The sequence below is a fragment of the Medicago truncatula genome, chromosome 5 (genome assembly GCF_003473485.1).
Source record: "Medicago truncatula cultivar Jemalong A17 chromosome 5, MtrunA17r5.0-ANR, whole genome shotgun sequence".
NCBI lineage: Eukaryota > Viridiplantae > Streptophyta > Magnoliopsida > Fabales > Fabaceae > Medicago > Medicago truncatula.
The window spans coordinates 37,907,090-37,930,448 of NC_053046.1; the positions used below are offsets into that span (position 1 = coordinate 37,907,090).

General features: G+C 31.5%; 3 protein-coding genes across 3 annotated transcripts; 1 reads left to right on the forward strand and 2 right to left on the reverse strand.

Annotated features, from left to right (window-relative positions):
• Positions 1 to 693: 693 nt before the first annotated feature.
• On the reverse strand, positions 694 to 2,109 carry LOC11431233 (ethylene-responsive transcription factor 3). The gene is made up of 2 exons (XM_003616813.4): positions 2,005 to 2,109; positions 694 to 1,897 (listed from the first exon to the last, which is right to left on the reverse strand). The coding sequence occupies exon 2, from the start codon at positions 1,893 to 1,895 to the stop codon at positions 1,041 to 1,043; it is 855 nt and encodes a 284-aa protein (XP_003616861.1). The 5' UTR covers positions 1,896 to 1,897; positions 2,005 to 2,109; the 3' UTR covers positions 694 to 1,040.
• Positions 2,110 to 8,918: 6,809 nt separating this feature from the next.
• Positions 8,919 to 9,629, forward strand: LOC11431234 (transcription elongation factor B polypeptide 3). The gene has a single exon (XM_039834134.1). The coding sequence runs from the start codon at positions 8,965 to 8,967 to the stop codon at positions 9,613 to 9,615; it is 651 nt and encodes a 216-aa protein (XP_039690068.1). The 5' UTR covers positions 8,919 to 8,964; the 3' UTR covers positions 9,616 to 9,629.
• A 4,159-nt stretch (positions 9,630 to 13,788) lies between these two features.
• On the reverse strand, positions 13,789 to 14,926 carry LOC11429515 (ethylene-responsive transcription factor 3). The gene is made up of 2 exons (XM_003616816.4): positions 14,846 to 14,926; positions 13,789 to 14,742 (listed from the first exon to the last, which is right to left on the reverse strand). The coding sequence occupies exon 2, from the start codon at positions 14,738 to 14,740 to the stop codon at positions 13,886 to 13,888; it is 855 nt and encodes a 284-aa protein (XP_003616864.1). The 5' UTR covers positions 14,741 to 14,742; positions 14,846 to 14,926; the 3' UTR covers positions 13,789 to 13,885.
• Positions 14,927 to 23,359: the final 8,433 nt, after the last annotated feature.

The following is a 23,359-nucleotide window of genomic DNA, read 5'->3' on the forward strand; positions in this document are numbered from 1 at the left end:
GCATAGCTTGATTTCAGGGAGTGTGTCCCCTACTTTAATTCAAAAAACCTTTATCTTATCCGGTTTCTCTACATTGCCAGCGAGACTCGACAGTAGCAATAAACAAAGACTAAATTTTTTTGAATAACATGAACAATGACTGAATAGATTACCATATCTAATGTCATATCTATGGATGTTTCCATTTTCCACGACCTGCTCCAATGTTCAAACCCTTTATACACTCATCAAAGATCTTGCAGGAACAAAACAAAATCTAAAAAGCTAATGAAAAACTAAATTGTGAATTCAGATTTTGCAGGAAAAAAAAAAACCAAATCTAAAAAGCTAATTAAGAACTGAATTGTGAATTCAGATCTGAAACATGGTTAATGAGCTAGTATATTTTCCAAATCTTAAATCAAATCTCATTCTAAATCATAAGAATACATACTGCAATGAATCAAATATCAGGGTTGCAATGAATCTCTAAATCCAGAATAGATTTGCATAACAATTTGCAATGATTGAATTCATAACAGAATTACAACACTCATTGGAAATGCAATGTAGATTAAACAAATATTAAGAGCAACAAGCAAAGTATAGGTAATTTGTATAAATTCATTCTATCATCTGTTTGCCATAGTTTTTGTATACATGTAATTACACCAAAGATATATATAAAAGAGAGAGATAACAGAGAAAGAACACTAACAAGATTTCAGATCAAATATGCCATTCCATTTCAATGTTACATGACAGGATCCACATAAAGTTACAACAACAAAGATATAACCATCCAAGTTGATTATAAACTTTATCACTTATCACATAACAAAATGGCCATGCTCTATTTCAATTATAATAATCTACAACAACAACAGCATCATCATAATCATAACCATACTTATAATGATCTCAATCTATCATCATAATCTTAATAATCTAACAATGTAAAGTTCTCTTATTTTTTTCCCAGCCTCAATAAACTACATTCATAAAATTAAAACATAAAAAACATCTCTTCAGCAGATTGGTCCACAGGCAGCGGCGGGGAGTCAGAGACACAGGGTAGTGACGCGGATCACTTCTTCATCATCCATTGGTGGAGGTAAATTCAAATCAATAGCAAACACCTGAGCCTGAGCATGAACCTGAGCTTGGGCCAGAGCATGGGCCTGGACCGGAGGCTTCCTCACTGAAGCGGCAGAAGAACTGAGAATAACACAATCTTCGTCATCATCAACAACAGATGAAGATGAATCACAACCACTATGAAAATCTTCACCAGCACCAGCACCAGCACCACCAACAGCTTGAGCAACTCCACCACCAGCACCACCACCAACAGTAGGAACCCTGGAAACAACAGAAGAAGACGAAGAACCAACAAGCTGAACAATCCTAGGCCCACTGAAAGACTCAACGGTACTACTCATACCGCTTGAAGTAGGCCAATTAACCTGAACAACATCTGGCTCAACAAATTTCAAAACCTCAGCCGGCCGGTTATCAACAGCAGCCGGAGGCTGAGGATTTTGAGCGGCCACGGCTGCAGTCTCAGCCGCAGCCGCAAGAATATGTTCAGGAATAGGGAAATTAGTTTTCGCCTTCGAAGCGCGAAATTTAATCGCGGCTGAATCATACGCAAGTGCGGCTTGTTCTGCGGTATCGTAAGTCCCTAACCATACACGGGTTTTCTTCCAGGGATCTCTAATCTCAGCAGCGAATCGACCCCATGGTCGCTTTCTAACGCCGCGGTAGCGGATTTCTTTCACCGTAACCGAGCTCTTCATCGGTTCTGCCGCTTCTGATTTTCCCACCGCTGTAGATCCCGCGGCGTATCGAGCTACCACTGGTAAATTTACGATTTTCTTTCTCGGCATATAATCTCTTCCCTTAACTCGAACCATCGCTGCAAAAAAGAAAAAGAAGAAAAAAAAATAAGTTCTTTTTTTATTAGAGAATTGAAAATATGAATAATGAATAATCCGATTCTGAAACAAACTTTCTTCACCATACCTCTTTTTTTCTCTCTTGACAGCGCAAAAAAAAAAACAATTTTTTTTTTATTCTCTCAAGTTACAAACTTTTTTGTTTTAGGGACCCGTTTGGTTTTTTTGATGTGATTTCTACCTGTCCCAAATGACTCTTATATAACCGTTGATGGTCAGTTACCATATAAGAGGGTAAGGGTAAAATTGGTATTTAGAATTAATGATTTTAAATTTTTTACATGTTTATCCATTTATTTTAGGAAGAGAAGGGTAAAATTGGTATTTAAATTTTGTGAATTTATTCTTTTAACATATTTATCTATTTAAAAAAAAAAACAAATTTGTCTATTTGATTTTAATGATAAAAATTAAAGAAGTTACGTGATATGGTGTCGGTTCAAAGTCGTTTTATTTACGTGATGTATGTTGTCGGCGAAAAGTCGTTTAACTTTATATTAAATCACAACTCGTTATGAGGTTCTTGCATTCTGCTCTTTTGAAGTTGTGTTTCCTTGTCTTTGGTTGCACTAATGTAATTCACGTGAAGTATGTATTTTCAATGGCTTATGTTTTGAGAGATTCATGTGTCGGAAATAAGGTCTTATCAATTTAATTTAGTTTGTTTGGTTTTTCCATTAAAAAAACTCTTCAATTAATCTTTTTATTAAGAAGTTAAAGAGAATACGTGATATGTGTTGTCGGTGTTAAGTTGTTCAACTTTATAATATATCGCGACTTTTCAATTAAAGAGATTACATGATAAATGTTGTCGGTGGAAAGTTTTATTTTATATTAAATCGAGACTCTTCGCGAGGTTTTTGCATTTTGCTCTTTTAAAGTTGTGTTTCCTTGTTTTTGGTTGCGTGATGTAATTCTCGTGAATTGTGTATTTTGATTGACTCATGTTTTGTAAACTTATTGTGTCGAAAACAAGGGCTTATCAATTTAATTCAGTTTCTTTGGCTTTTCAATTAAAAAACTCTTCGATCAATCTTTTTTTTAAGAAGTAAACTAGTCCAACCAAATTGAAATCAGAGACAATTGAACCCATTACCTTGATAAGGAGCACACTAGGTGTCTCACTTCAATTAATCTTTGAATCAATAGTTATACAAATTATTATTTACTAAAAATTATTAAATACTTTCACGGATTTTAAATATAAACCAGTCAAATGTATTTTTAGACTAAATATATTTACTTTTGACTTATATTTAAAACCGAAATGAGAATAACTTTTTCTTAAAAAATATTAACTAAATGCTTTGAATCCCTTTTTTTCATGTCTATCCATTTGTTTTTGGAAGGGGGAAGGATAAAATTGGTATTCGAATTTTGTGAATTTAATTTTTTAACATATTTTTTTAAATAAAAACAAATTTGTCTATTTGATTTTAATGATAAAAGTTAAAGAGATTACATGATATATGTTGTCAGTGTAAAGTTGTTTAAATTTATATTAAATTGTGATTTTTCGGTTAAAGAGATTACATGATATATGTTGGCGGTGGAAAGTAGTTTTATTTTATATTAAATTGCGACTCTTCGTGAGTTTTCTGCATTTTGCTCTTTAAAGTTGTGTTTCCTTATTTTTGGTCGCGGTGATGTAATTCTCGGGAAATGTGTATTTTGATTGAATCATGTTTTGTAAACTTATGTCGGAAATAAGGTCTTATCAATTTAATTCAGTTTCTTTGGCTTTTCAATTAAAAACCTCTTTGAATAATCTTTTTTTAAAAAGTTAAACTAGTCCAACCAAATTAAAATCAGAGATAATTGAACTCATTACCTTGAGAATGAGCATACTCCTATGTCTCACTTCAATTAATCTTTTAATCAATAATTATAAAAATTGTCTGTTCAAAAAATAGTTATACAAATTATTATTTACTAAAAATTATTAAATACTTTCAAGGATTTTAAATATAAATAAGTCAAATGTATTTTTAGACTAAATACATTTCACTTTTGACTTCTATTTAAAACCGAAATGGGAATAATTTAAAAAAACAAAACAAAATATCATTTAATACCCTTTGTCAAAAGCTTTGAATCCCTTTTTATACATGTTTATCCATTTGTTTTAGGAAGGGAAGGGTAAAATTGAGATTTAAATTTTGTGAATTTAATTTTTTAACATATTTGTTCTAGACTGGCTAAAAGGATCTTTGACCCATTTACTTAGGCCCAATACACTCCAAAGCCTAAACACCACGTTTGGCAAAATTACCCGCGACACACCCCTTCCACGCTAGGGGGTGCACGGAACGAAAGAGACTAGTTCAAACGAACCCCAACGTCTCTTTCCACGTTCTCGCAATAAAATCGCAGGTGGTTACACTTTCCACGATTTCGTAACCGTCAGAGTTAGGTGTGCCATTACAACGGCTCTGCAGCCCTCCACCTCTATAAATAGGGGACTCAATGCAGTCCCCAAGGTAGAATCTTTCTTCCTCTCAAACCCTCACTCTCTGATCTCTACTAACTTGAGCGTCGGAGTGCCTGCAGGTACACACCCCCCATCCGCTCCCAAAAGCATTCTGATGTATTCAACTACAGTCACAACCACCACATTCACGACACCGGCAGTCACCTTCTGATCAGGTACGATCAATATTTATCTATTTTTTTAAAATAAAAAGAAATTTGTCTATTTTATTCTAATGATAAAAGTTAAGAGATTACGTGATAGAGTAATGATATTTGAACAACCGTTTTAAACAATTTTTGTGACAATTTCTTTTTTCTAATTTTTCATTGGTAAAAAATAATGAAGAGGGAAAAAGTAAGAGAGAGAATAAAAATATAATGTGAGTATGAGAGAGAAAGTTGTCAAGAAGTTGTCACAAAGTGGTTGTACAAATATCATTTCTCTACGCGATATGTGTTGTCGATGTCAAGTCGTTATACTTTATACTGACTCACAACTTTTTGATTAAACTGATTACGTGATATATGTTATTGGTGTAAAGTCATTTAACTTTATATCAAATCGCGACTCTTCGAGAGGTTTCTGCATTTTGTCCTTTTAAAGTTGTGTTTCCTTGTTTTTGGTTGAGTGATGTAATTCTCGTGAACCGTAACTTTTGATCGACTTATGTTTTGCTATTTTCTTGTGACAGAAATAAGGTCTTATCAATTTAATTATATTTCTTTGACTTTTCAATTAAAAAACTATTCAACTAATCTTCTTTTAAGAAGATAAACTAGTCAAAACAAAATGACATCAGGATAATCGAACCCGTTATCTTAAGAATGAGCACACTCCTATATCCCAATTCAGTTAATCTTTGAAACAATTGTTATAAAAATCATTTAATACTCTCTCGGATTTTAAATAAAAAACAGTCAAATGCATGTAGCTTAAGTTTAGACTAAATACATTTTAATTTTAACTTATATTTAAAACCAAAATGAGTATTATTTTTAATACCCTTTAATATCCGTTGTCAAAATCTTTGAATCAGTATTTTTTACATGTCTAATTGTCTATCCATTTGTTTTCGGAAGAGAAATTTTGTGAATTTAATTTTTTTTTACCATGTCTATCTTTTTTTTTTTTAAAAATAAAAACATATTTGTCTATTTGATTTTAATCAAAAAAATTAAAGAGGTTACATGATATACGTTGTCGGTGTAAAGTCGTTTTACTTTATATTAAATCGCATCTCCTTATGAGGTTCTTGCATTTTGCTATTTTAAAGATGTGTTTCCTTCACTTTGGTTGTGGTGATGTAATTCTCGTGAACTATTTTGATTGGCTTATGTTTTGTGAACTTCTTGTGTTGGAAATAAGGTTTTATCAATTTAATTCAGTTTTTTTTTTTCAATAAAAAAACTCTTCAATCTATCATTTTTAAGAAGTTAAACTAGTTCAGCCAAATTAACATTAGAGATAATCGAGCCTGTGACCTTTGAAACAACATATATAAAAATTATTTAATACTTTCTTTGATTTTAAATATAAAACACTCAAATGTACATAACTTAATTTTAGACTAAAAGACATTTTACTTTTTTACTTATATGTAAAACCAAAATGAGTATATTTTTTAAAAGAAGTTCAAGTTTTTATGAATCGTAAAAGTTGAAAAGGCCAAATGGGTTGCGCCACCAAAAACATTCATTTTTTTTTATTTACTCTTTTTGTTTTTTACATTGAAAAATTATATGTAAAACTGAAACAAGTATTATTTTTTTTTAAAAAGTTGAAGTTTTTATGAATCATAAAACTTGAAAAGACAGTAAGTTTGGTAAACTTGAATGGGTTACGCCACCAAAAACATTCATTTTTTAATTTACTCTTTTGTTTTTTTACATTGAAAAATAATGCTTATAAGAAATTTTGTAGGACTTTCAATATTGTTTCCAAAAATGAAAATAGATATGGACTGATCTATTTAGCACGTAGCATGTACATGGCCGGACTCAAATAGTAATTTTGGAGCCCACATTAAATAGGGTTTTTTGTCCACTTTTGATAAAGCCTGATAGCACCGACCTTAATTGGGTCGGGTAACCTGTTTTGATACCTCTAGTGATGAGATAAGATTATATCTTTAGTTTTCCTCATATATACGTTTAAGACTCATAAACGGTAGCATATATATTATCCTTTGAATTCTGAAATCATGGTTTTATTGATTTTCTTGGAGCGCAAGTAACCATGGCTAACATTGTGCCATGGTCTTTTTTGGCCTCTCTGCCGCCATCCGCTATGCCTATTGGCAACCGCACAACTACTCAGACCTTTGCACAAGCTCTTGCGAATGCTTGTGACATTGAACCTCACGATCTTCTGAAACCATTTGTCATAATTGAAAGGAGTGGAAGATTGAAAATTTATTCTTCATGGTCGTTGGATTTTGAATAAAGGTGACAGGCCTATCACATCTCACGATCTTTATTCAAAGTTGACAACTCTATGGAAGCATATTGGCAGAATGAAGCTGATTCCTCTTGGGAGAAGTTTTTTCCAGAACAGAACCTTTGGCCATTATGTTAGGATCTCGTTGATCTTGATTTGTCTAAGCGTATTTACGATGACATTATAATTAAACGATAAAAGTATGCTTTTTATGTGGATGTCTTGTTCTTGTAGGAGAAACTTCCTCGTTATTGCGCTAATCGTTGTATGATTGGACATCCTTTGAATCAATGCAAAAAACATCAAAAGAAAGATTGTTTGAATGAGAATGACGATGTTCGTGTTAAGAGCTCTGATGATCTTCAGAAAAATGATAATAAAAATATTCGATATGATAACTTTGCTGACGAAGGCGTCTTACTCGTTTGATCCAGATGCCTGAGAGTGTACAAAATCAACATCTTGAAATTATTCGGGAAGAGCCACAAGATTTTCAAAATGATAGCATAATGTCATGGTCATTGCAGGTTCCTCTTTTTTCATATGGCCAGTCATAATAATACCAAATAAATTGTTCACATAGAACATCTTGAAATTATTTATGGAATAACATCAGTTATTGCACTCTCACCAAAGTTTTCTTTGATCATCCTCTTCTTCTTATTGGTGATAACTCCAACACTTGTTATGCTTCACCTTTTAAAATTTTCAAAATATTGACATCTCATGATTCTTGTACACAAATTGTTTATGATCACCGGTACCGGAATATCCCAATTATTCGTTCACCTATGCAAATTAAGTTGAAAACCTTAAAAAAGTGCTTTGAAAAGAAGTCTCTGAAGATATTGTCACTAATGTTAACATTTCTAATACTAAGGTTGAGAGAATACAAATTTTTTTGAACTCTAACTATTATGAGGACATGTAAGCTATGGAAGTACATGCTCAATTTCCACTACTAGAAAAAACAAAATTAGCGAGGGAAATTAGTGATGGAAAAAATGAAATTCCTCACAAATTCTATGGTCGTAAAATTTAATGAAGGAATTAGAGAAGGATTTCACGTTTTCCCTCACAAAATTTTCCTCACTAATTTTTGTTTTTTTAGTAGTGGAAATTACATTATGCTCTACCATTCAATATCAGTTTTGGAAGGAAAAGTCAAGGGTCCATAAATTCAAAGATGGCATAGCTACGAACACCCACTTTCACAAAATAGTTAGAATTATGTTTTTAACGTACTGCTGAATCTATTGAAGATCTTGTTGTCAACTACTACAAATCTATATTTTCCACCCCTAATGAATGTATATATTATATTGGTTTTCATTATTTTGTTTTTTGAGTTTTTAACGTTTCTAAAATTCATAAGTAATTCGTCCTTAGTTGAAAAATTCTAATTTTTTGTGTAATGACATATTTTAATGTCCTAAACATATGCCTGAACAAAATCATGAAAAAATTCTACCTCTAAATATTTTTTTGGACTTCAACTATATTACAGGGTAAAAAATAATAATAAACTCAAATTACAGGGCTCAAATTAATTACAGGGTTGAAATATGTGTTTTTTATGCTATAGCTCACACATATAAATGTGGAGAAGTTGAGTGTCCGGGGTTCAAACCCCGGTCCCTGCATATAATATGCAATATCCCTACCAGCTGAGTTAAGCTCAATAGTTTTTATATTGGTGGCATCATTGAAAAAGATAAGTACATAATTTGTTACAATATGAAAATGCAAAATATTTATTATCTATTCAAAATATTTGTTACGTCTTTTTTTTTTTTCCCGGTTAATAGAAAGATTTTTTTTTTGTTACACCTAGAAAGATCGTTTTAAAAATATATCGTAGAAAGATTTGTTTTAAAAATAAATCGAATCTTATTTCTTTGAAAATCAAACATATTTGATAGTTGATACTATATATAGAATGGAAGCCTCCGTTAGGGTTGCACCAAAAAAGAGAAGAATATTTGCAAAGTCAGTATCTACTAATATTCGCTGTTCCTTGTTTTCAGTTCACTTTTGTGAATTCAGTCAGTTATTATGATGAGAAGGGATGAAATATCTGCAAGAAAGAAGCCATCGTTGTTTCAAAGGAATCCTGTTATGATGAAGAGAAAGGATCAAACATCTTTGGTTGATCTTTGTGTTGAGAAAGCTATTGATAATGTAAAATACCTTGGAGATGTTAGTCATGTTGATCATCATATGCTTGAGAGAATCTTGCCTCACTGCACACTTGATCAGTTGATGCATATTGAGAAGGCAAGTGAAGGGATGGATTTGAGCCCTATAACTGATAAATTGTGGAAAAAATTCTTTGAAAAGCAGTTTGGTATAAATTGCACTAATGAAGTAGTTAAGAAGATGAAAGAAAAAAGAGTTTCATTCACTTGGTTGCAGCTGTATGAGGCTAAGGTAAAAAAAATGGCTCAGGCTGAGAATGAAGCAGTTGATCGACTCGCGCAACGCTACAAGGAAGAAGATGCAAGAAAACAAAGCAGGAAAATAAAAACATGCACCATAGTTCCACCTAATAAAAGAAGATTTTCTGGAGACAACGGACCTGGATCAAATGTGAAGAGCAGCAACATAATGAAGAAGTCAAAGAAAGATTTTCTTAATAGTTTTGAGGTAAAAAATATCACAGCAATGAAGAATAATTGTAACCAGAAGAAGAGTAGTAATTCATCAGGCATCATCAAAACTGGAAGCATGGGTGGAATTGGTTCAACTTCCAAATATCTCACTTTTTAAGACAGGCAATGAGAATAACAATGCTATATATCATTATTTCCTTTTAGATAAGAATGCTATATTTTCATTGTAACTCTCTTATTTTGATAAGTCAAGGTATTCTATTGAAACTCTCTTTGTCTCATTATTATTGTTTCAATGAATCCTGTATCATATTCGCAAAGTAATCCACTAATCAGCACTCGAATGTATTAATTTGAAAATTCATGATTAGTAATCACTCAAGAACTTTAGGGTTGGAATTGATTTCACAAAAAGTACTGAATGGACAAGTTTCATCACTTACAGATATCTTCATGGTTGAATTTCTTATGGCATGTTGTGCTACTTTTGATGTTCTCGTGCCTTCTCGGTTATGTTCTACACAGGGCCGTCTCTGTAAAATAGGAGGCTCAACTCTCTTTTTAAAATAGATCCATAGTAAAATAAAACGTAATTTTTTTGTGTAGCTAAATTTTATTAAAAAAAAAATCAGAATCGGAAGATGTTCTAAACATGAAAGGAATTAAAAAAAAAAATGGTAAAACGAATGGTTTATGCGAAGAAAAAAAATTATGGTTGTGATTCTTTCAATAAAATAACTTTACAAATTGACTGATTAAATGATTATACAAATTAGGGGTGGTTTGATAGGATCCGATTCATGTACAAAAAGGAGAACTAGAGTCTAGAAAAAAAACTCACACGTGTACTAAAAAAAGAAAAGAATATAACATATATATTTTTTATTTAAGTGGGGAGAGAGTATTAGATTTATTTTTCGTTAGAGACCCGTAGCATTCGGAGGCCCGGCCTAGTTGAGCACCTTGCACATCCTCAAAGCCGGGCCCGATTCTACATGGCTTGGGTGCAAATTCGTTGGAGAAGATGAAGGGAAACAACCATTATAAGTCTCACTCCTGTCGACCGTCCTCCACGTCATCCACCGCGCCTCTCAATCTTGGCCATATGATGATGATCTCATTTACATTAATCAACCTCCAAACGTCCATTTGTTTTAGGAAGAGAAGGGTAAAATTGGTAATTAAATTTTGTGAATTTATTCTTTTAACATATTTATCTATTAAAAAAAAAAAAAACTTGTCATTTGATTTTAATGATGAAAATTAATGAAGTTACGTGATATGGTGTCGGTTCAAAGTCGTTTTATTTACGTGATGTATGTTGTCGGCGAAAAGTCGTTTAACTTTATATTAAACCGCAACTCGTTATGAGGTTCTTGCATTTTGTTCTTTTGAAGTTGTGTTTCCTTGTCTTTAGTTGCAGGGATGTAATTCACGTGAAGTGTGTATTTTCAATGGCTTATGTTTTGAGAGATTCATGTGTTGGAAATAAGGTCTTATCAATTTAATTCAGTTTGTATGGCTTTTCCATTAAATAAACTCATCAATTAATCTTTTTTTATTAAGAAGTTAAATAGAATATGTGATATGTGTTGACGGTGTAAAGTCGTTCAATTTTATAATATATCGTGACTTTTTAATTAAAGAGATTACATGATAAATGTTGTCGGTGGAAAGTCGTTTTATTTTATATTAAATCGCGGCTCTACGTGAGGTTTTTGCATTTTCCTCTTTTAAAGTTGTGTTTCCTTGTTTTTTGTTGCGGTGATGTAATTCTCGTGAATTGTGTATTTTGATTGACTCATGTTTTGTAAACTTCTTGTGTCTGAAATAAGGGCTTATCAATTTAATTCAGTTTCTTTGGCTTTTCAATTAAAAAACTCTTGGATTAATCTTATTTTAAGAAGTAAACTAGTCCAACCAAATTGACATCCGAGACAATTGAGCCCATTACCTTGATAAGGAGCACACTCCTATATCTCACTTCAATTAATCTTTGAATCAATAGTTATACAAATTATTATTTACTAAAAATTATTAAATACTTTCACGGATTTTAAATATAAACCAGTCAAATGTAATTTAGACTAAATACATTTTACTTTTGACTTATATTTAAAACCGAAATGAGAATAATTTTTTTAAAAAAATATTACTAAATGCTTTGAATCCTTTTTTTTCCATGTCTATCCATTTGTTTTCGGAAGTGAAGGGTAAAATTGGTATTCGAATTTTGTGAATTTAATTTTTTAACATATTTTTTTAAATAAAAACAAATTTGTCTATTTGTTTTTAATGATAAAAGTTAAAGAGATTACATGAAATATGTTGTCAGTGTAAAGTCGTTTAACTTTACACTAAATCGTGACTTTTCGGTTAAAGAGATTGCGTGATATATGTTGGCGGTGGAAAGTAGTTTTATTTTATATTAAATTGCGACTCTTCGTGAGGTTTCTTCATTTTGCTCCTTTAAAGTTGTGTTTCCTTATTTTTGGTTGCGGTGATGTAATTCTCGTGAAATGTGTATTTTGATTGACTCATGTTTTGTAAATTCTTATGTCGGAAATAAGGTTTTATCAATTTAATTCAGTTTATTTGGCTTTTCAATTAAAAAACTCTTCGATTAATCTTTTTTTAAGAAGTTAAACTAGTCCAACTAAATTGACATCAGAGATAATCGAACTGATTACCTTGAGAAGGAGCACACTCATATGTCTCACTTCAATTAATCTTTTCAATTAAAAAACTCTTCAAATTTGTACTTCAAGTCTTTGCTAAATTGTATGTGAGTGATTCATTGTGTCGATACTGTATTTTGAGTAAGAATTTTATTGTCATTATCATCAAATTTGTAGTTTTATGATCAAATGTATGAGATAATTCATTGTGTCGATAGTGTAGTGTATATGCAAATGATCTTTGAAGCAACAAAACCAAATCTATAAGGTTGTTAACTGAAAAAACTAAATTGTGAATCCATATTCTCAACATGATTAATGACCTTGTATATTTTCTAAATCTTAAATCAACTCTTATTATAAATCGTAATGTATATGCTGCAATGAAACGAGATCAGTGTTGAGATTCATCTCTGAATCCAAAATAGATACACACAACACATCTTAGATATTATAAGAATGAATCCAAAATTGAGATGCAGTGATTGATTTCATTTTTTATTAAAATCGAGATGCAACTAGATTATATCAAGTACAAGCAACGTATCTTAAGATACTAATTAACCTGGTTCGTTCTGACCCCAAATAAGTCCATAAGATATTATAACATAATTGCAATACTCAATAACAATGCACCGTAGGGTTTGTTTTTAGTCTTCCTCCAGTTCAACTAGGATTGGTTGATCCTGATAGGAGGAGGAGGTTAGATGGTTTTTTGGCGTTGTTTCAAACTTTCAATTTTTACTTTGTTTTATTGTTGGAGAGCTCCTTTGACTTTATTATTACTTGACTTGAATAGTTTTTATATTCATGATTTTTAAATGTTTATACACTTGTAAGAGATTTCTCATTTTCATTTATTTATATATATTTATTTGCCATAAAAAAAAAAAAAAAAAAAAAACAAGGCAACGTAGACTTAAAAAATGCTAAGATCATCAACCTAGAACTAAATGTAAATTCACTCTATCCTCTAATTGCCACAACTTTGTACACTTATCACAATATAACACTTAATCATAATATCTAACAACAAAGACGTAAACTATCCATGTTAAATCATCCTTCACCTTATCACATAACATAACGCTGATGGCCATGCACTATTTTTCAATACTACGCAACATTATTAGTTATAATCGTAATATCTATCAACATAATCTTAATCTTAATGATCTAACAGACTGATGTGTGTTGGATCGGTAGTGTGCTCCCTTCCAATGTGGAGAAAGACTCAAATTTTCTAGTTCTTATCTCTCATGAGTCATGATATTAGGAGAGTGTTTTGTTGGTGGGAAAAATAATTTATTTGGGTATTTTTCATCTTTGTTGTTCTCATTTGTAAAGATTTTTTGATTTGGTTGTTTGTTAGCACTATTTGGGCATCACACTGAGACTCTCGTGCCTATCAAATCTATGAACAACCTATGATTTTTACCCTTGCATTGTGGGGTTTTCCACGTTAGTGTTTTATTTGTTTTCGATTGCTGCTATATATTTGTTGCTGCTCCCAGTAGATTTTTGCAAGTTGGAGGAATTTTAATCCCACTGCATATTGGTGTGGTTTTTTTTTAGAGAACATATTGGTGTGTTATATTATGTTATTTCCCATTAATGTGATCCTTGAGGACATATTTAATTTTTATGGATCATTCTCGAATTGACTATTTTTATTATGGATGAGAGTAATATTGGATGGAAGAATGAGAACTAAAGATACAAGATGAATCAAAGTCAGTCAAATAAAGGTTATTCATCATCCATCGGAGGAGGCAAATTCAGATCAATAGCAAACACCAGAGCTTGAACTTGAGCCTGAGCCTGAGCCTGCGCCGGAACCTGAACCTGAGCCGGAACCTGAGCGGGAGCATGAACATGAGCCTGGGCCGGAGCCTGGACCATAGGCTTCCTCACTGAAGCAGTAGAAGAACTGAGAATAACACAATTTTCGTCATCATCAACAGCAGATGTAGATGAATCACAGCCACTATGAAATTTTTTGCCAGCACGAGCAGCAGCAGCACCAACAGGTTGAGCAGCTCCACCACCAGCACCAGCAACAATAGGAACCCTGGAAACAGCAGAAGAAGACGAAGAACCAACAACCTGAACAATCCTAGGCCCACTCAAAGATTCAACAGTACTACTCATACTGCTTGAAGTAGGCCAATTAACCTGAACAACTTCAGGTTCAACAAATTTCAAAACCTCAGCCCGACGGTTATCAACAGCAACCAAAGGCTGAGGATTCTGAGCGGCCGCAGCTGCAGTCTCAGCCGCAAGGATATGTTCAGGGATAGGGAAATTAGTTTTCGCCTTCGAAGCGCGAAATTTAATCGCGGCTGAATCATAAGCATGTGCAGCTTCTTCAGCGGTATCAAAGGTCCCCAACCAGACTCGAGCTTTCTTCCAGGGATCTCTAATCTCAGCAGCGAATCGACCCCATGGTCGCTTCCTTACACCGCGGTACCGGATTTCTTTAACCGCCGCGGTAACCGAGCTTTTCATCGGGTCTGCCGCTTTTGATATTTTCACCGCCGTCGATGCCGCGGAATTGACGATTTTCTTTCTCGGCATATAATCTCTCCCTTTCCCTCGAACCATCGCTGCAAAAAAAAAAAGAAAAAAAATAAGTTTTTTTTTTTTATTAGAGAATTGGAAATACGAAATAATGAATAATCGATTCTGAAACAAACTTTCTCACCATACCTCTTTTTTTCTCTCTTGACTGCACAAAAAAAAAAACAATGTTTTTTTTCAGGGACCCGTTTGGTTTTTTTTGATGTGATTTCTACCTGTCCCAAATGACTCTTATATAACCGTTGATGGTCAGTTACCATATAAGAGGGTAGGGGTAAAATTGGTATTTAGCATTTATGATTTGATTTTTTTACATGTTTATCCATTTGTTTTAGGAAGGGAAGGGTAAAATCGGTATTCAAGTTTTGTGAATTTAATTTTTTAACATATTTATATATATTTTAAATAAAAATCAAATTTGTCTAATTGATTTTAATGATAAAAATTAAAGAAGTTATGTGAAATATGGTGTCGGTGCAAAGTCGTTTGAATTACGTGATACATGTTGTCGGTGTTAAGTCGTTTAATTTATATTAAATCGCGACTTGTTATGAGGTTCTTGCATTTTGCCTTTTTGAAATTGTATTTCCTTGTCTTTGGCTGTAGTGATGTAATTCTCGTGAACCTTGTATTTTGATTGGTTTATGTATTGAGATATTCATGTGTCGAAAATAAGGTCTAATCAATTTAATTAAGTTTATTTGGCTTTTCCATTAAAAAAACTCTTCGATTAATCTTTTTATTAAGAAGTTAAAGAGATTACCTGATATGTGTTGTCGGTTTAAAGTCGTTCAACTTTATATTAAATCGTGACTTTTCAATTAAAGAGATTACGTGATATATGTTGTCGGTGGAAAGTTATTTTATTTTATATTAAATCGCGACTCTTCGCGAAGTTTTTGCATTTATCTCTTTTAAAGTTGTGTTTCCTTGTTTTTGGTTGCGGTGATGTAATTCTCGTGAACTGTGTATTTTGATTGACTTATGTTTTGTGAACTTCTTGTGTTGGAAATAGGGTCTTATTAATTTAATTCAATTTATTTGCCTTTTTCCATTAAGAAACTCTTCAATAATTTTTTTTTAAGAAGTTAAACCAGTCTAGCCAAATCGTCATCAAAGATAATCGAACCCGCGACCTTAAAAAGGAGCACACTCATAGATTTCAGTTCAATCAATCTTTGAATCGATAGTCATAAAAATTATTATTTAACAAAAAATATTTAATACTTTCTCGGATTTTGAACATAAAACAATCAAATGTATGTAGCTTAATCTTAGACTAAATACATTTTACTTTTGAATCAGTTTTATAGTTTAACATGTTTATCCATTTGTTTTCGGAAAGGAAGGGTAATATTGGAATTCAAATTTTGTGAATTTAATTTTTTAACGTATTTGTCTATTTTTTTAAATATAAAACATATTTGTCTATTTGATTTTAATGATAAAAATTAAAAGATTACGTGATAAACGCTGTCGGTGTAAAGTTGTTTTTCTTTATATTAAATCGCAACTCTTTTAAAGTTGTGTTTCCTTGTCTTTGATTGCGGTGATGTAATTCTCGTGAACCGTGTATTTTTAATTCAGTTTCTTTGACTTTTCTATTAAAAAAAATCTTCAATTAATATTTTTTTTTTTAAGAATTTAAACTAGTCCCGCCAAATTAACATTAGAGATAATCAAACCCGTGACCTTGAAAAGAAAACACCAGGTCCTAGTTTCTCTAATCTTCGAAGCAATAGTTATAAAAATTATTTAATATTTTCTCAAATTTTAAATATAAAACAGTCAAACGTATGTAGCTTTAGACTAAATACATTTTACTTATATTTAAAACCGAAATAGTATTATTTTGAAAAACATTAATAACTAAATATCATTTAATACACTTTGTCAAAAGCTTTGAATTACTTTTTTTTTCCACGTCTATCCATTTATTTTTCGGAAGGGAAGGATAAAATTAGTATTCAAATATTGTGAATTTATTTTTTTAAATAAAAACATATTTGTCTATTTGATTTTACTGATAAAATTAAAGAGGTTACGTCATATACGTTGTCGGTGAAAAGTCGTTTACCTTTATATTAAATCTTGACTTGTTATGAGGTTCTTGCACTTTGCTCTTTTGAAGTTGTGTTTCCTTGTCTTTAGTTGTAGTGATGTAATTCACGTGAACTATGTATTTTGATTGGCTTATGTTTTGGGAAATTCATGTGTCGAAAATAAGGTCTTATCAATTTAATCCAGTTTCTTTGGCTTTTTCAAAAAAAAAAAAAAAACTCTTCAATTAATCTTTTTATTAAGAAGTTAAAGAGATTACGTTATATGTGTTGTCGGTTTAAAGTCGTTCAACTTTATATTAAATCTCGACTTTTCAATTAAAGAGATTACGTGATATATGTTGTCGGTGGAAATTTATTTTACTTTACATTAAATTGTGACTTTTTCGCAAGTTTTCTGCATTTTGCTTTTTAAAGTTGTGTTTCCTTGTTTTTGGTTGCGGTGATGTAATTCTCATGAACTGTGTATTTTGATTGACTTATATTTTGTGAACTTCTTGTGTCGGAAATAGGGTCTTATTAATTTAATTCAATTTCTTTGCCCTTTCCATTAAGAAACTCTTCTATTAATCTTTTTTTTTTAGAAGTTAAACTAGTCTAGCCAAATCGACATCAGACATAATCGAACTCGTGACTTTGAGAAGGAGCACACTTCTAGATTTCAGTTCAATCAATCTCAGAATCAGTAGTCATAAAAATTATTTTTTAGCAAAAAATATTTAATACTTTCTCGGATTTTAAATATAAAACAGTATAACGTATGTAGCTTTAGACTACATTTTACTTATATTTAAAACCACAATAGTATTATTTTTAAAAAATTAATAACTAAATATTATTTAATACCCTTTGTCAAAAGCTTTGAATCACTTTTTTTTACATGTCTATCCATTTGTATTCAAAAGGGAAGGGTAAAATTGGTATTTAAATTTTATGAATTTATTTTTTTTAACACATTTGTCTATTTTTCAAAATAAAAACATATTTGTCTATTTGCTTTTAATGATAAAAATTATAGAGGTTACACCATATACGTCGTCGGTGTAAAGTCGTTTTACTTTATATTAAACCACGCCTCCTTATATGGTTTGCATTTTGCTCTTTAGAAGTTGTGTTTCCTTTTGGTTGCTCTGATGTAATTATCATGAACTCTGTATTTTGATTGGCTTATGTTTTGTGAACTTCTTGTGTCGAAAATAATGTCTTATCAATTTAATTTAGTTTTTTTTGGCTTTTCCAATAAAAAACTCTTCAATTAATCTTTTTTTTAAGAAGTTAAACTTGTCCCGTCAAATTAATATCGGAGATAATCGAACTGTCACCTTGAGAAAGAACACACTAGATCCTAGTTCCATTAATCTTCGAATAATATCGGAGATAATCGAATCTGTCACCTTGAGAAAGAACACACTAGATCCTAGTTCCATTACTCTTCGAATCAATAATTATAACAATTATTTAATACTTTCTAGGATTTTAAATAAAACAGTCTAATGTATGTAGCTTTAGACTAAATAAACTTTACTTATATTTAAAATCTAAATAGTATTATTTTGAAAAAAATTAATAACTAAATATCATTTAATACCCTTTGTCAAAAGCTTTAAATCACTTTTTTCTCACATATCTATCCATTTGTTTTCGGAAGGGAAGGGTAAAATTGATATTCACTTTTTTGAATTTAATTTTTTAACATATTTATCTACTTTTTAAATAAAAACATATTTGTCTAGTTGGATAAAAATTAAAGAGGTTACGTGATATATGTTGTCGGTGTAAAGTCGTTTTACTATACATTAAATCACATCTTCTTATCCAGAAGTCCTAGCTCAACTGGCAAAATGCCGAAATTGTTAGGCCGGATGCCATGACCGGGGTGAACCCCGGTACCTCCACTTGTCTGTGTGAGTTTATAATGACTTTGCCATTTCGTCTATCTACCAAAAAAAATAAATCACATCTCCTTATGAGGTTTGCATTTTTCTCATTTGAAGTTGTGTTTCCTTGTCTTTGGTTAGAGTGATGTAATTCTCGTAAATTGTGTATTTTGATTGACTTATGTTTTGTGAACTTCTTGTGTCCGAAATATGGTCTTATCAATTTAATTTAGTTTTTTTTGGCTTTTCCAATAAAAAAACTCTTCAATTAATCCTTTTCTTTTAAGAAGTTAAACTAATCCCGCCAAATTGACATCAGAGATAGTCAAACCCGTGACCTCGAGAAAGAACACACTATGTCCCAATTCCATTAATCTTCGAATCAATAGTTATAAAAATTATTTAATACTTTCTCGGATATTAAATATAAAACGGTCAAATGTATGTTGCTTTAGACTAAATACATTTACTTATATTTAAAACCAAAATAGTATTGTTTTGAAAAAAATTAATAACTAAATATCATTTAATACCCTTTGTCAAAAGCTTTGAATCACTTTATTTTACATGTCTATCCATTTGTTTTTGGAATGAAAGGGTAAAATTGGTATTCAAATTTTGTGAATTTAATTTTTTAACATATTTATTGATTTTTTTTTAAAATAAAAACATATTTGTCTATTTGATTTTAATGATAAGATTAAAGAGGTTACGTCATATACGTTGTCGGTGAAAAATCGTTTAATTTTATATTAAATCGTGACTTGTTATGCGGTTCTTGTATTTTGCTCTTTTGAAGTTGTGTTTCCTTGTCTTTGGTTGTAGTGATGTAATTCACGTGAACTGTGTATTTTGATTGGCTTGTGTTATGGGAACATCTTGTGTTGGAAATATAAGGTCTTATCGAACCTATGACCTTGAGAAAGAGCACACTCGTAGGACTCGGTCTCAAGTCAATTAATCTTTGAAACAACGGATATAAAAAATATTATTTAATAATAATTATTTTATACTTTCTCTAATTTTGAATATAAAACACTCAAATGTATGTAGCTTAATTTTAGACTAAATACATTTTACTTTTTACTTATATGTAAAACCAAAATGAGTATTATTTTTTAAAAAAATATTCAAGTTTTTATGAATCGTAAAACTTGAAAAGACCGTAAGATTGGTAAGCTTGAATGGGGTTGTGCCACCAAAAACATATTCATTTTTTTATTTACTCTTTTGTTCTTTTTATTTTGGTTTTTTACATTGAAAAAATAATGCTTATAAGAAATTTTGTAGGACTATTAATATTGTTTCCAAAAATGAAAATAAATATGGACTGATCTATTTACCACATAGCCTGTACATGGCCGGACTCGGATAGTAATTTTAGAGCCTACATTAAATACGATTTTTTTGTCCGCTTTGATAAAGCCTGAAGCCCGTAGGCACCGACCATAAATAGGTTGAGTAGCCCGTTTTGACACCTGTGTGATGAGATACGATTATATCTTTAGTTTTTCTCATATATACGTTAAAGATTCATTAATGGTGGCAGATGTATAATCCTTTGAATTCTGAAACCATGGTTTATTTCTTTTCTTGGAGCGCAAGTAACCATGGCTATCATTGTTCCATGGTCTTTATTGGCCTCTCTGCCGCCATCCGCTGCACGTACTGGTAACCGCACAGCCACTCTCACCTTTGCACAAGCTCTCGCGAATGCTTGTGACATCGAACCTCACGATCTTCTGAAACCATTTGTCATAATTGAAAGGAGAAGGAGTGGAATATTGCAAATTTAATCTTCATGGTCTTTGGATTTGGAATAAAGGTGACAAGCCTGATATCAAATCCATTTCTGGGGAGTTTACCACTCCACTAGTTCCAAATGAAGGTTCTATATTGGAATGTGAGGGGAATTGGTAACCTGTACACTCAAATGAAGGTTCTATATTTGGCTCTTCTTATTAGTGATAACTCCAAAACTTCTTATGTTTCACCTTTAAATTTTTTTCAAAATATGGATATCTCATGATTCTTGTACACAAATTGTTCCTGATCACTAGAAGATCCCAGTTATTGGTTCACCTATGCACTGTAGTTGAATTGGTCATTTCATAAAAATGTAGATTTGGAGTTCTGAAATTGTTTATTTGGTTGAATTGTACTCAAATTTGAAGTTTTATCGGTCTTACTAATGATTTGAAAGTCCTAGGTTCAAACATGTGTTTTTCTTGAGGAAAAAACATATAAGTGTTTTGATTGTATTCTCTTTATTTTGGCAATGAAGTTCATTTTAATGTTTAAAAAAAATCTTATCCAAATTCTCTACATTACCGACAATAGTCATTCGAGTCTGAGTAGCAATAAATAAAGGCTTTGTATTTTTTGAATAACAAAGGTTGAACAAATAATCATATTTAATATCATTATTTTTAAGGAAATCATTTCTATCATATTTATTGAGCTATCCATTTTCCACAATGATGTTCAAAGAAGTGACCATGCTCCGAATTTTGAACACTTTATGCACACATCAAAATTTTGAAGCAACAAAACCAAATCTAAATGATTGTAAATTGCCAAAAAACTAAGTTGTGAATCCATATTCGATCTCAGCATGATTAATGACCTAGTATATTTTCCAAATCTTACATCAACTCTTATTATAAATTGTAATTTACATGCTGCAATGAATCGAGATTAATGTTGGGATTCATTCTGAATCTAAAATAGATACACACAACACATCTTAAAATATTATAAGAATGAATCTAAAATCGAGTTGCAGTGATTGAATTCATTTTTAATTGAAATCGAGATGCAATTAGATTATATCAAGTACAAGCAACGTATCTTAAGATACTAATAACCTGTTTCATTCTTCCCTGAAAAAGTCCATATGATATGTTCCCCCAAAAACTCCATAAGATATTATAACATAATTGAAATACTCAATAACAATGCACCATGCAGTTTGTTTCTTTCTTTTGTTCGACCATGGTTGGCTGATCATCCTGATAGGAGGTTAGATGCTTTTTAGGTGTTGTTTTAGTTTTCACTCTTGTTTTACACTGTGAGAGAACTCCTTTGACTTTGTTATTGCTTGGCTTGAGTACTTCAATAGCTTAGTGGCCAGATCACACACTTTTTTTTTTAAGTGTGGAGAAGTGGGGAATCCGGGGTTCAAATCTGGCCCCTGCAAATATTGTCCCTGGTAGCTACCAACTGAGCTACACTTACGGAACTGACTTGAGTACTTCTTGTACTCATGATTTATAAATATTTGTACACTTATAAGAGATTTCTCTTTTTCATTTATATATATTTGCCATAAAACTTAATCTTAATCTTAATAATTGGAGAATAGCCGTATTAGGGTTGTTAGGAGAGTGTTTTTTTTTGGGGTGATAAAAGTAAGCACCTAATAGAGAAAAGGACAGTGAAAGCAAAACCCGTTTTCTCTTGTGTGTTTTATTTGTTTTCGATTGCTGCCATATATTTGTTGTTGCTGCTTGTATATTCTTGCAAGTTTGGAGGAATTTTAATCCCACTGCATATTGGTGTGTTATTTAACATTAATGTGATCCTTGAGGATATATTTAGTTTTACTGATCGGTGAGGATTTGCCAATTATTAAGATTAAGTTTTGATAATCTTAATAAACTTAATTATTAAGATTAAGGTTATAATCACATCAATCTCCCTTTCTACAAGAGTATTTATCTTAAATCTTCTGAGTAGTCTTTAAATATAACTTGGACTTTGGACACCTCCTTTCCCAAGTAAGAGACCGTACCAATCGTTGGAGTCAAAGACAAGTCATGTTTCTTCAACTTCATTGGTCTGTATCTTACTATGAGATTTTTTTTCTTTCTTTCTGGAAAGAGTAATGATATATATATTATGAAAGAAACAAAAGTGAATGAATAATTCTCATTAACCTGGAATGAAGTAGGATTACAACTTATATATGAAACAAAAGATCTACTGCAACTAACATATACCAATTGTATACTAACACAGTCACTAACTTGTTCAGCAAGTTACTTATATAACTAGGTTGTATCATCACTAATCACTTCATTATGCAATAGCCTCCCACAAGATGGAGGTTGGTAAATATCTACCAATCCCAACTTGGATAATAGAGTATGAAAAGGCTGAGGTAAGAGAGATTTAGTGAAAAAATCTGCAATTTGATTATGAGAAGTGATTGGAAGTAGTTTCATCACACCAGCTTGAAGTTTCTCTCTAACCAGATGACAGTCTATTTCAAGATGTTTTGTTCTCTCATGAAAAACAGGATTGGCTGCAATATAAAGAGCACTTTGATGTTTTGAAATTTAGAAAGTGAATTCCCTGCAAGAATGATATCATCCACATATACAAGAAGAATAGTGAATGTTGAGGATGAAGATTTGGTGAATAAGGAATGATCTGAATTAGCTTGCTTGAAACCTTGAGCCACAAGTAAAGATGACAATTTTTCATACCATTTTCTGCTAGCTTGCTTCAATCCATAGAGGGATTTAATCAGTTTGCATACCTGATTTGGTTTAGCGGATTTGACACTTGGTGGGAGTTGCAAGTACACATTTTCTTGTAACTCCACATGAAGAAAAGCATTATTGACATCAAGTTGGTGAATAAACCAATGATGAATAGATGCTAATGCTATAATGAGTCTGACAGTTGTAAGTTTTGCTACA

Bases quoted from the DNA above. Each gene is read 5' to 3' on its own strand.
- LOC11431233 (XM_003616813.4), bottom strand. From the start codon at position 1,895: ATGGTTCGAGTTAAGGGAAGAGATTATATGCCGAGAAAGAAAATCGTA.
- LOC11431234 (XM_039834134.1), top strand. From the start codon at position 8,965: ATGATGAAGAGAAAGGATCAAACATCTTTGGTTGATCTTTGTGTTGAG.
- LOC11429515 (XM_003616816.4), bottom strand. From the start codon at position 14,740: ATGGTTCGAGGGAAAGGGAGAGATTATATGCCGAGAAAGAAAATCGTC.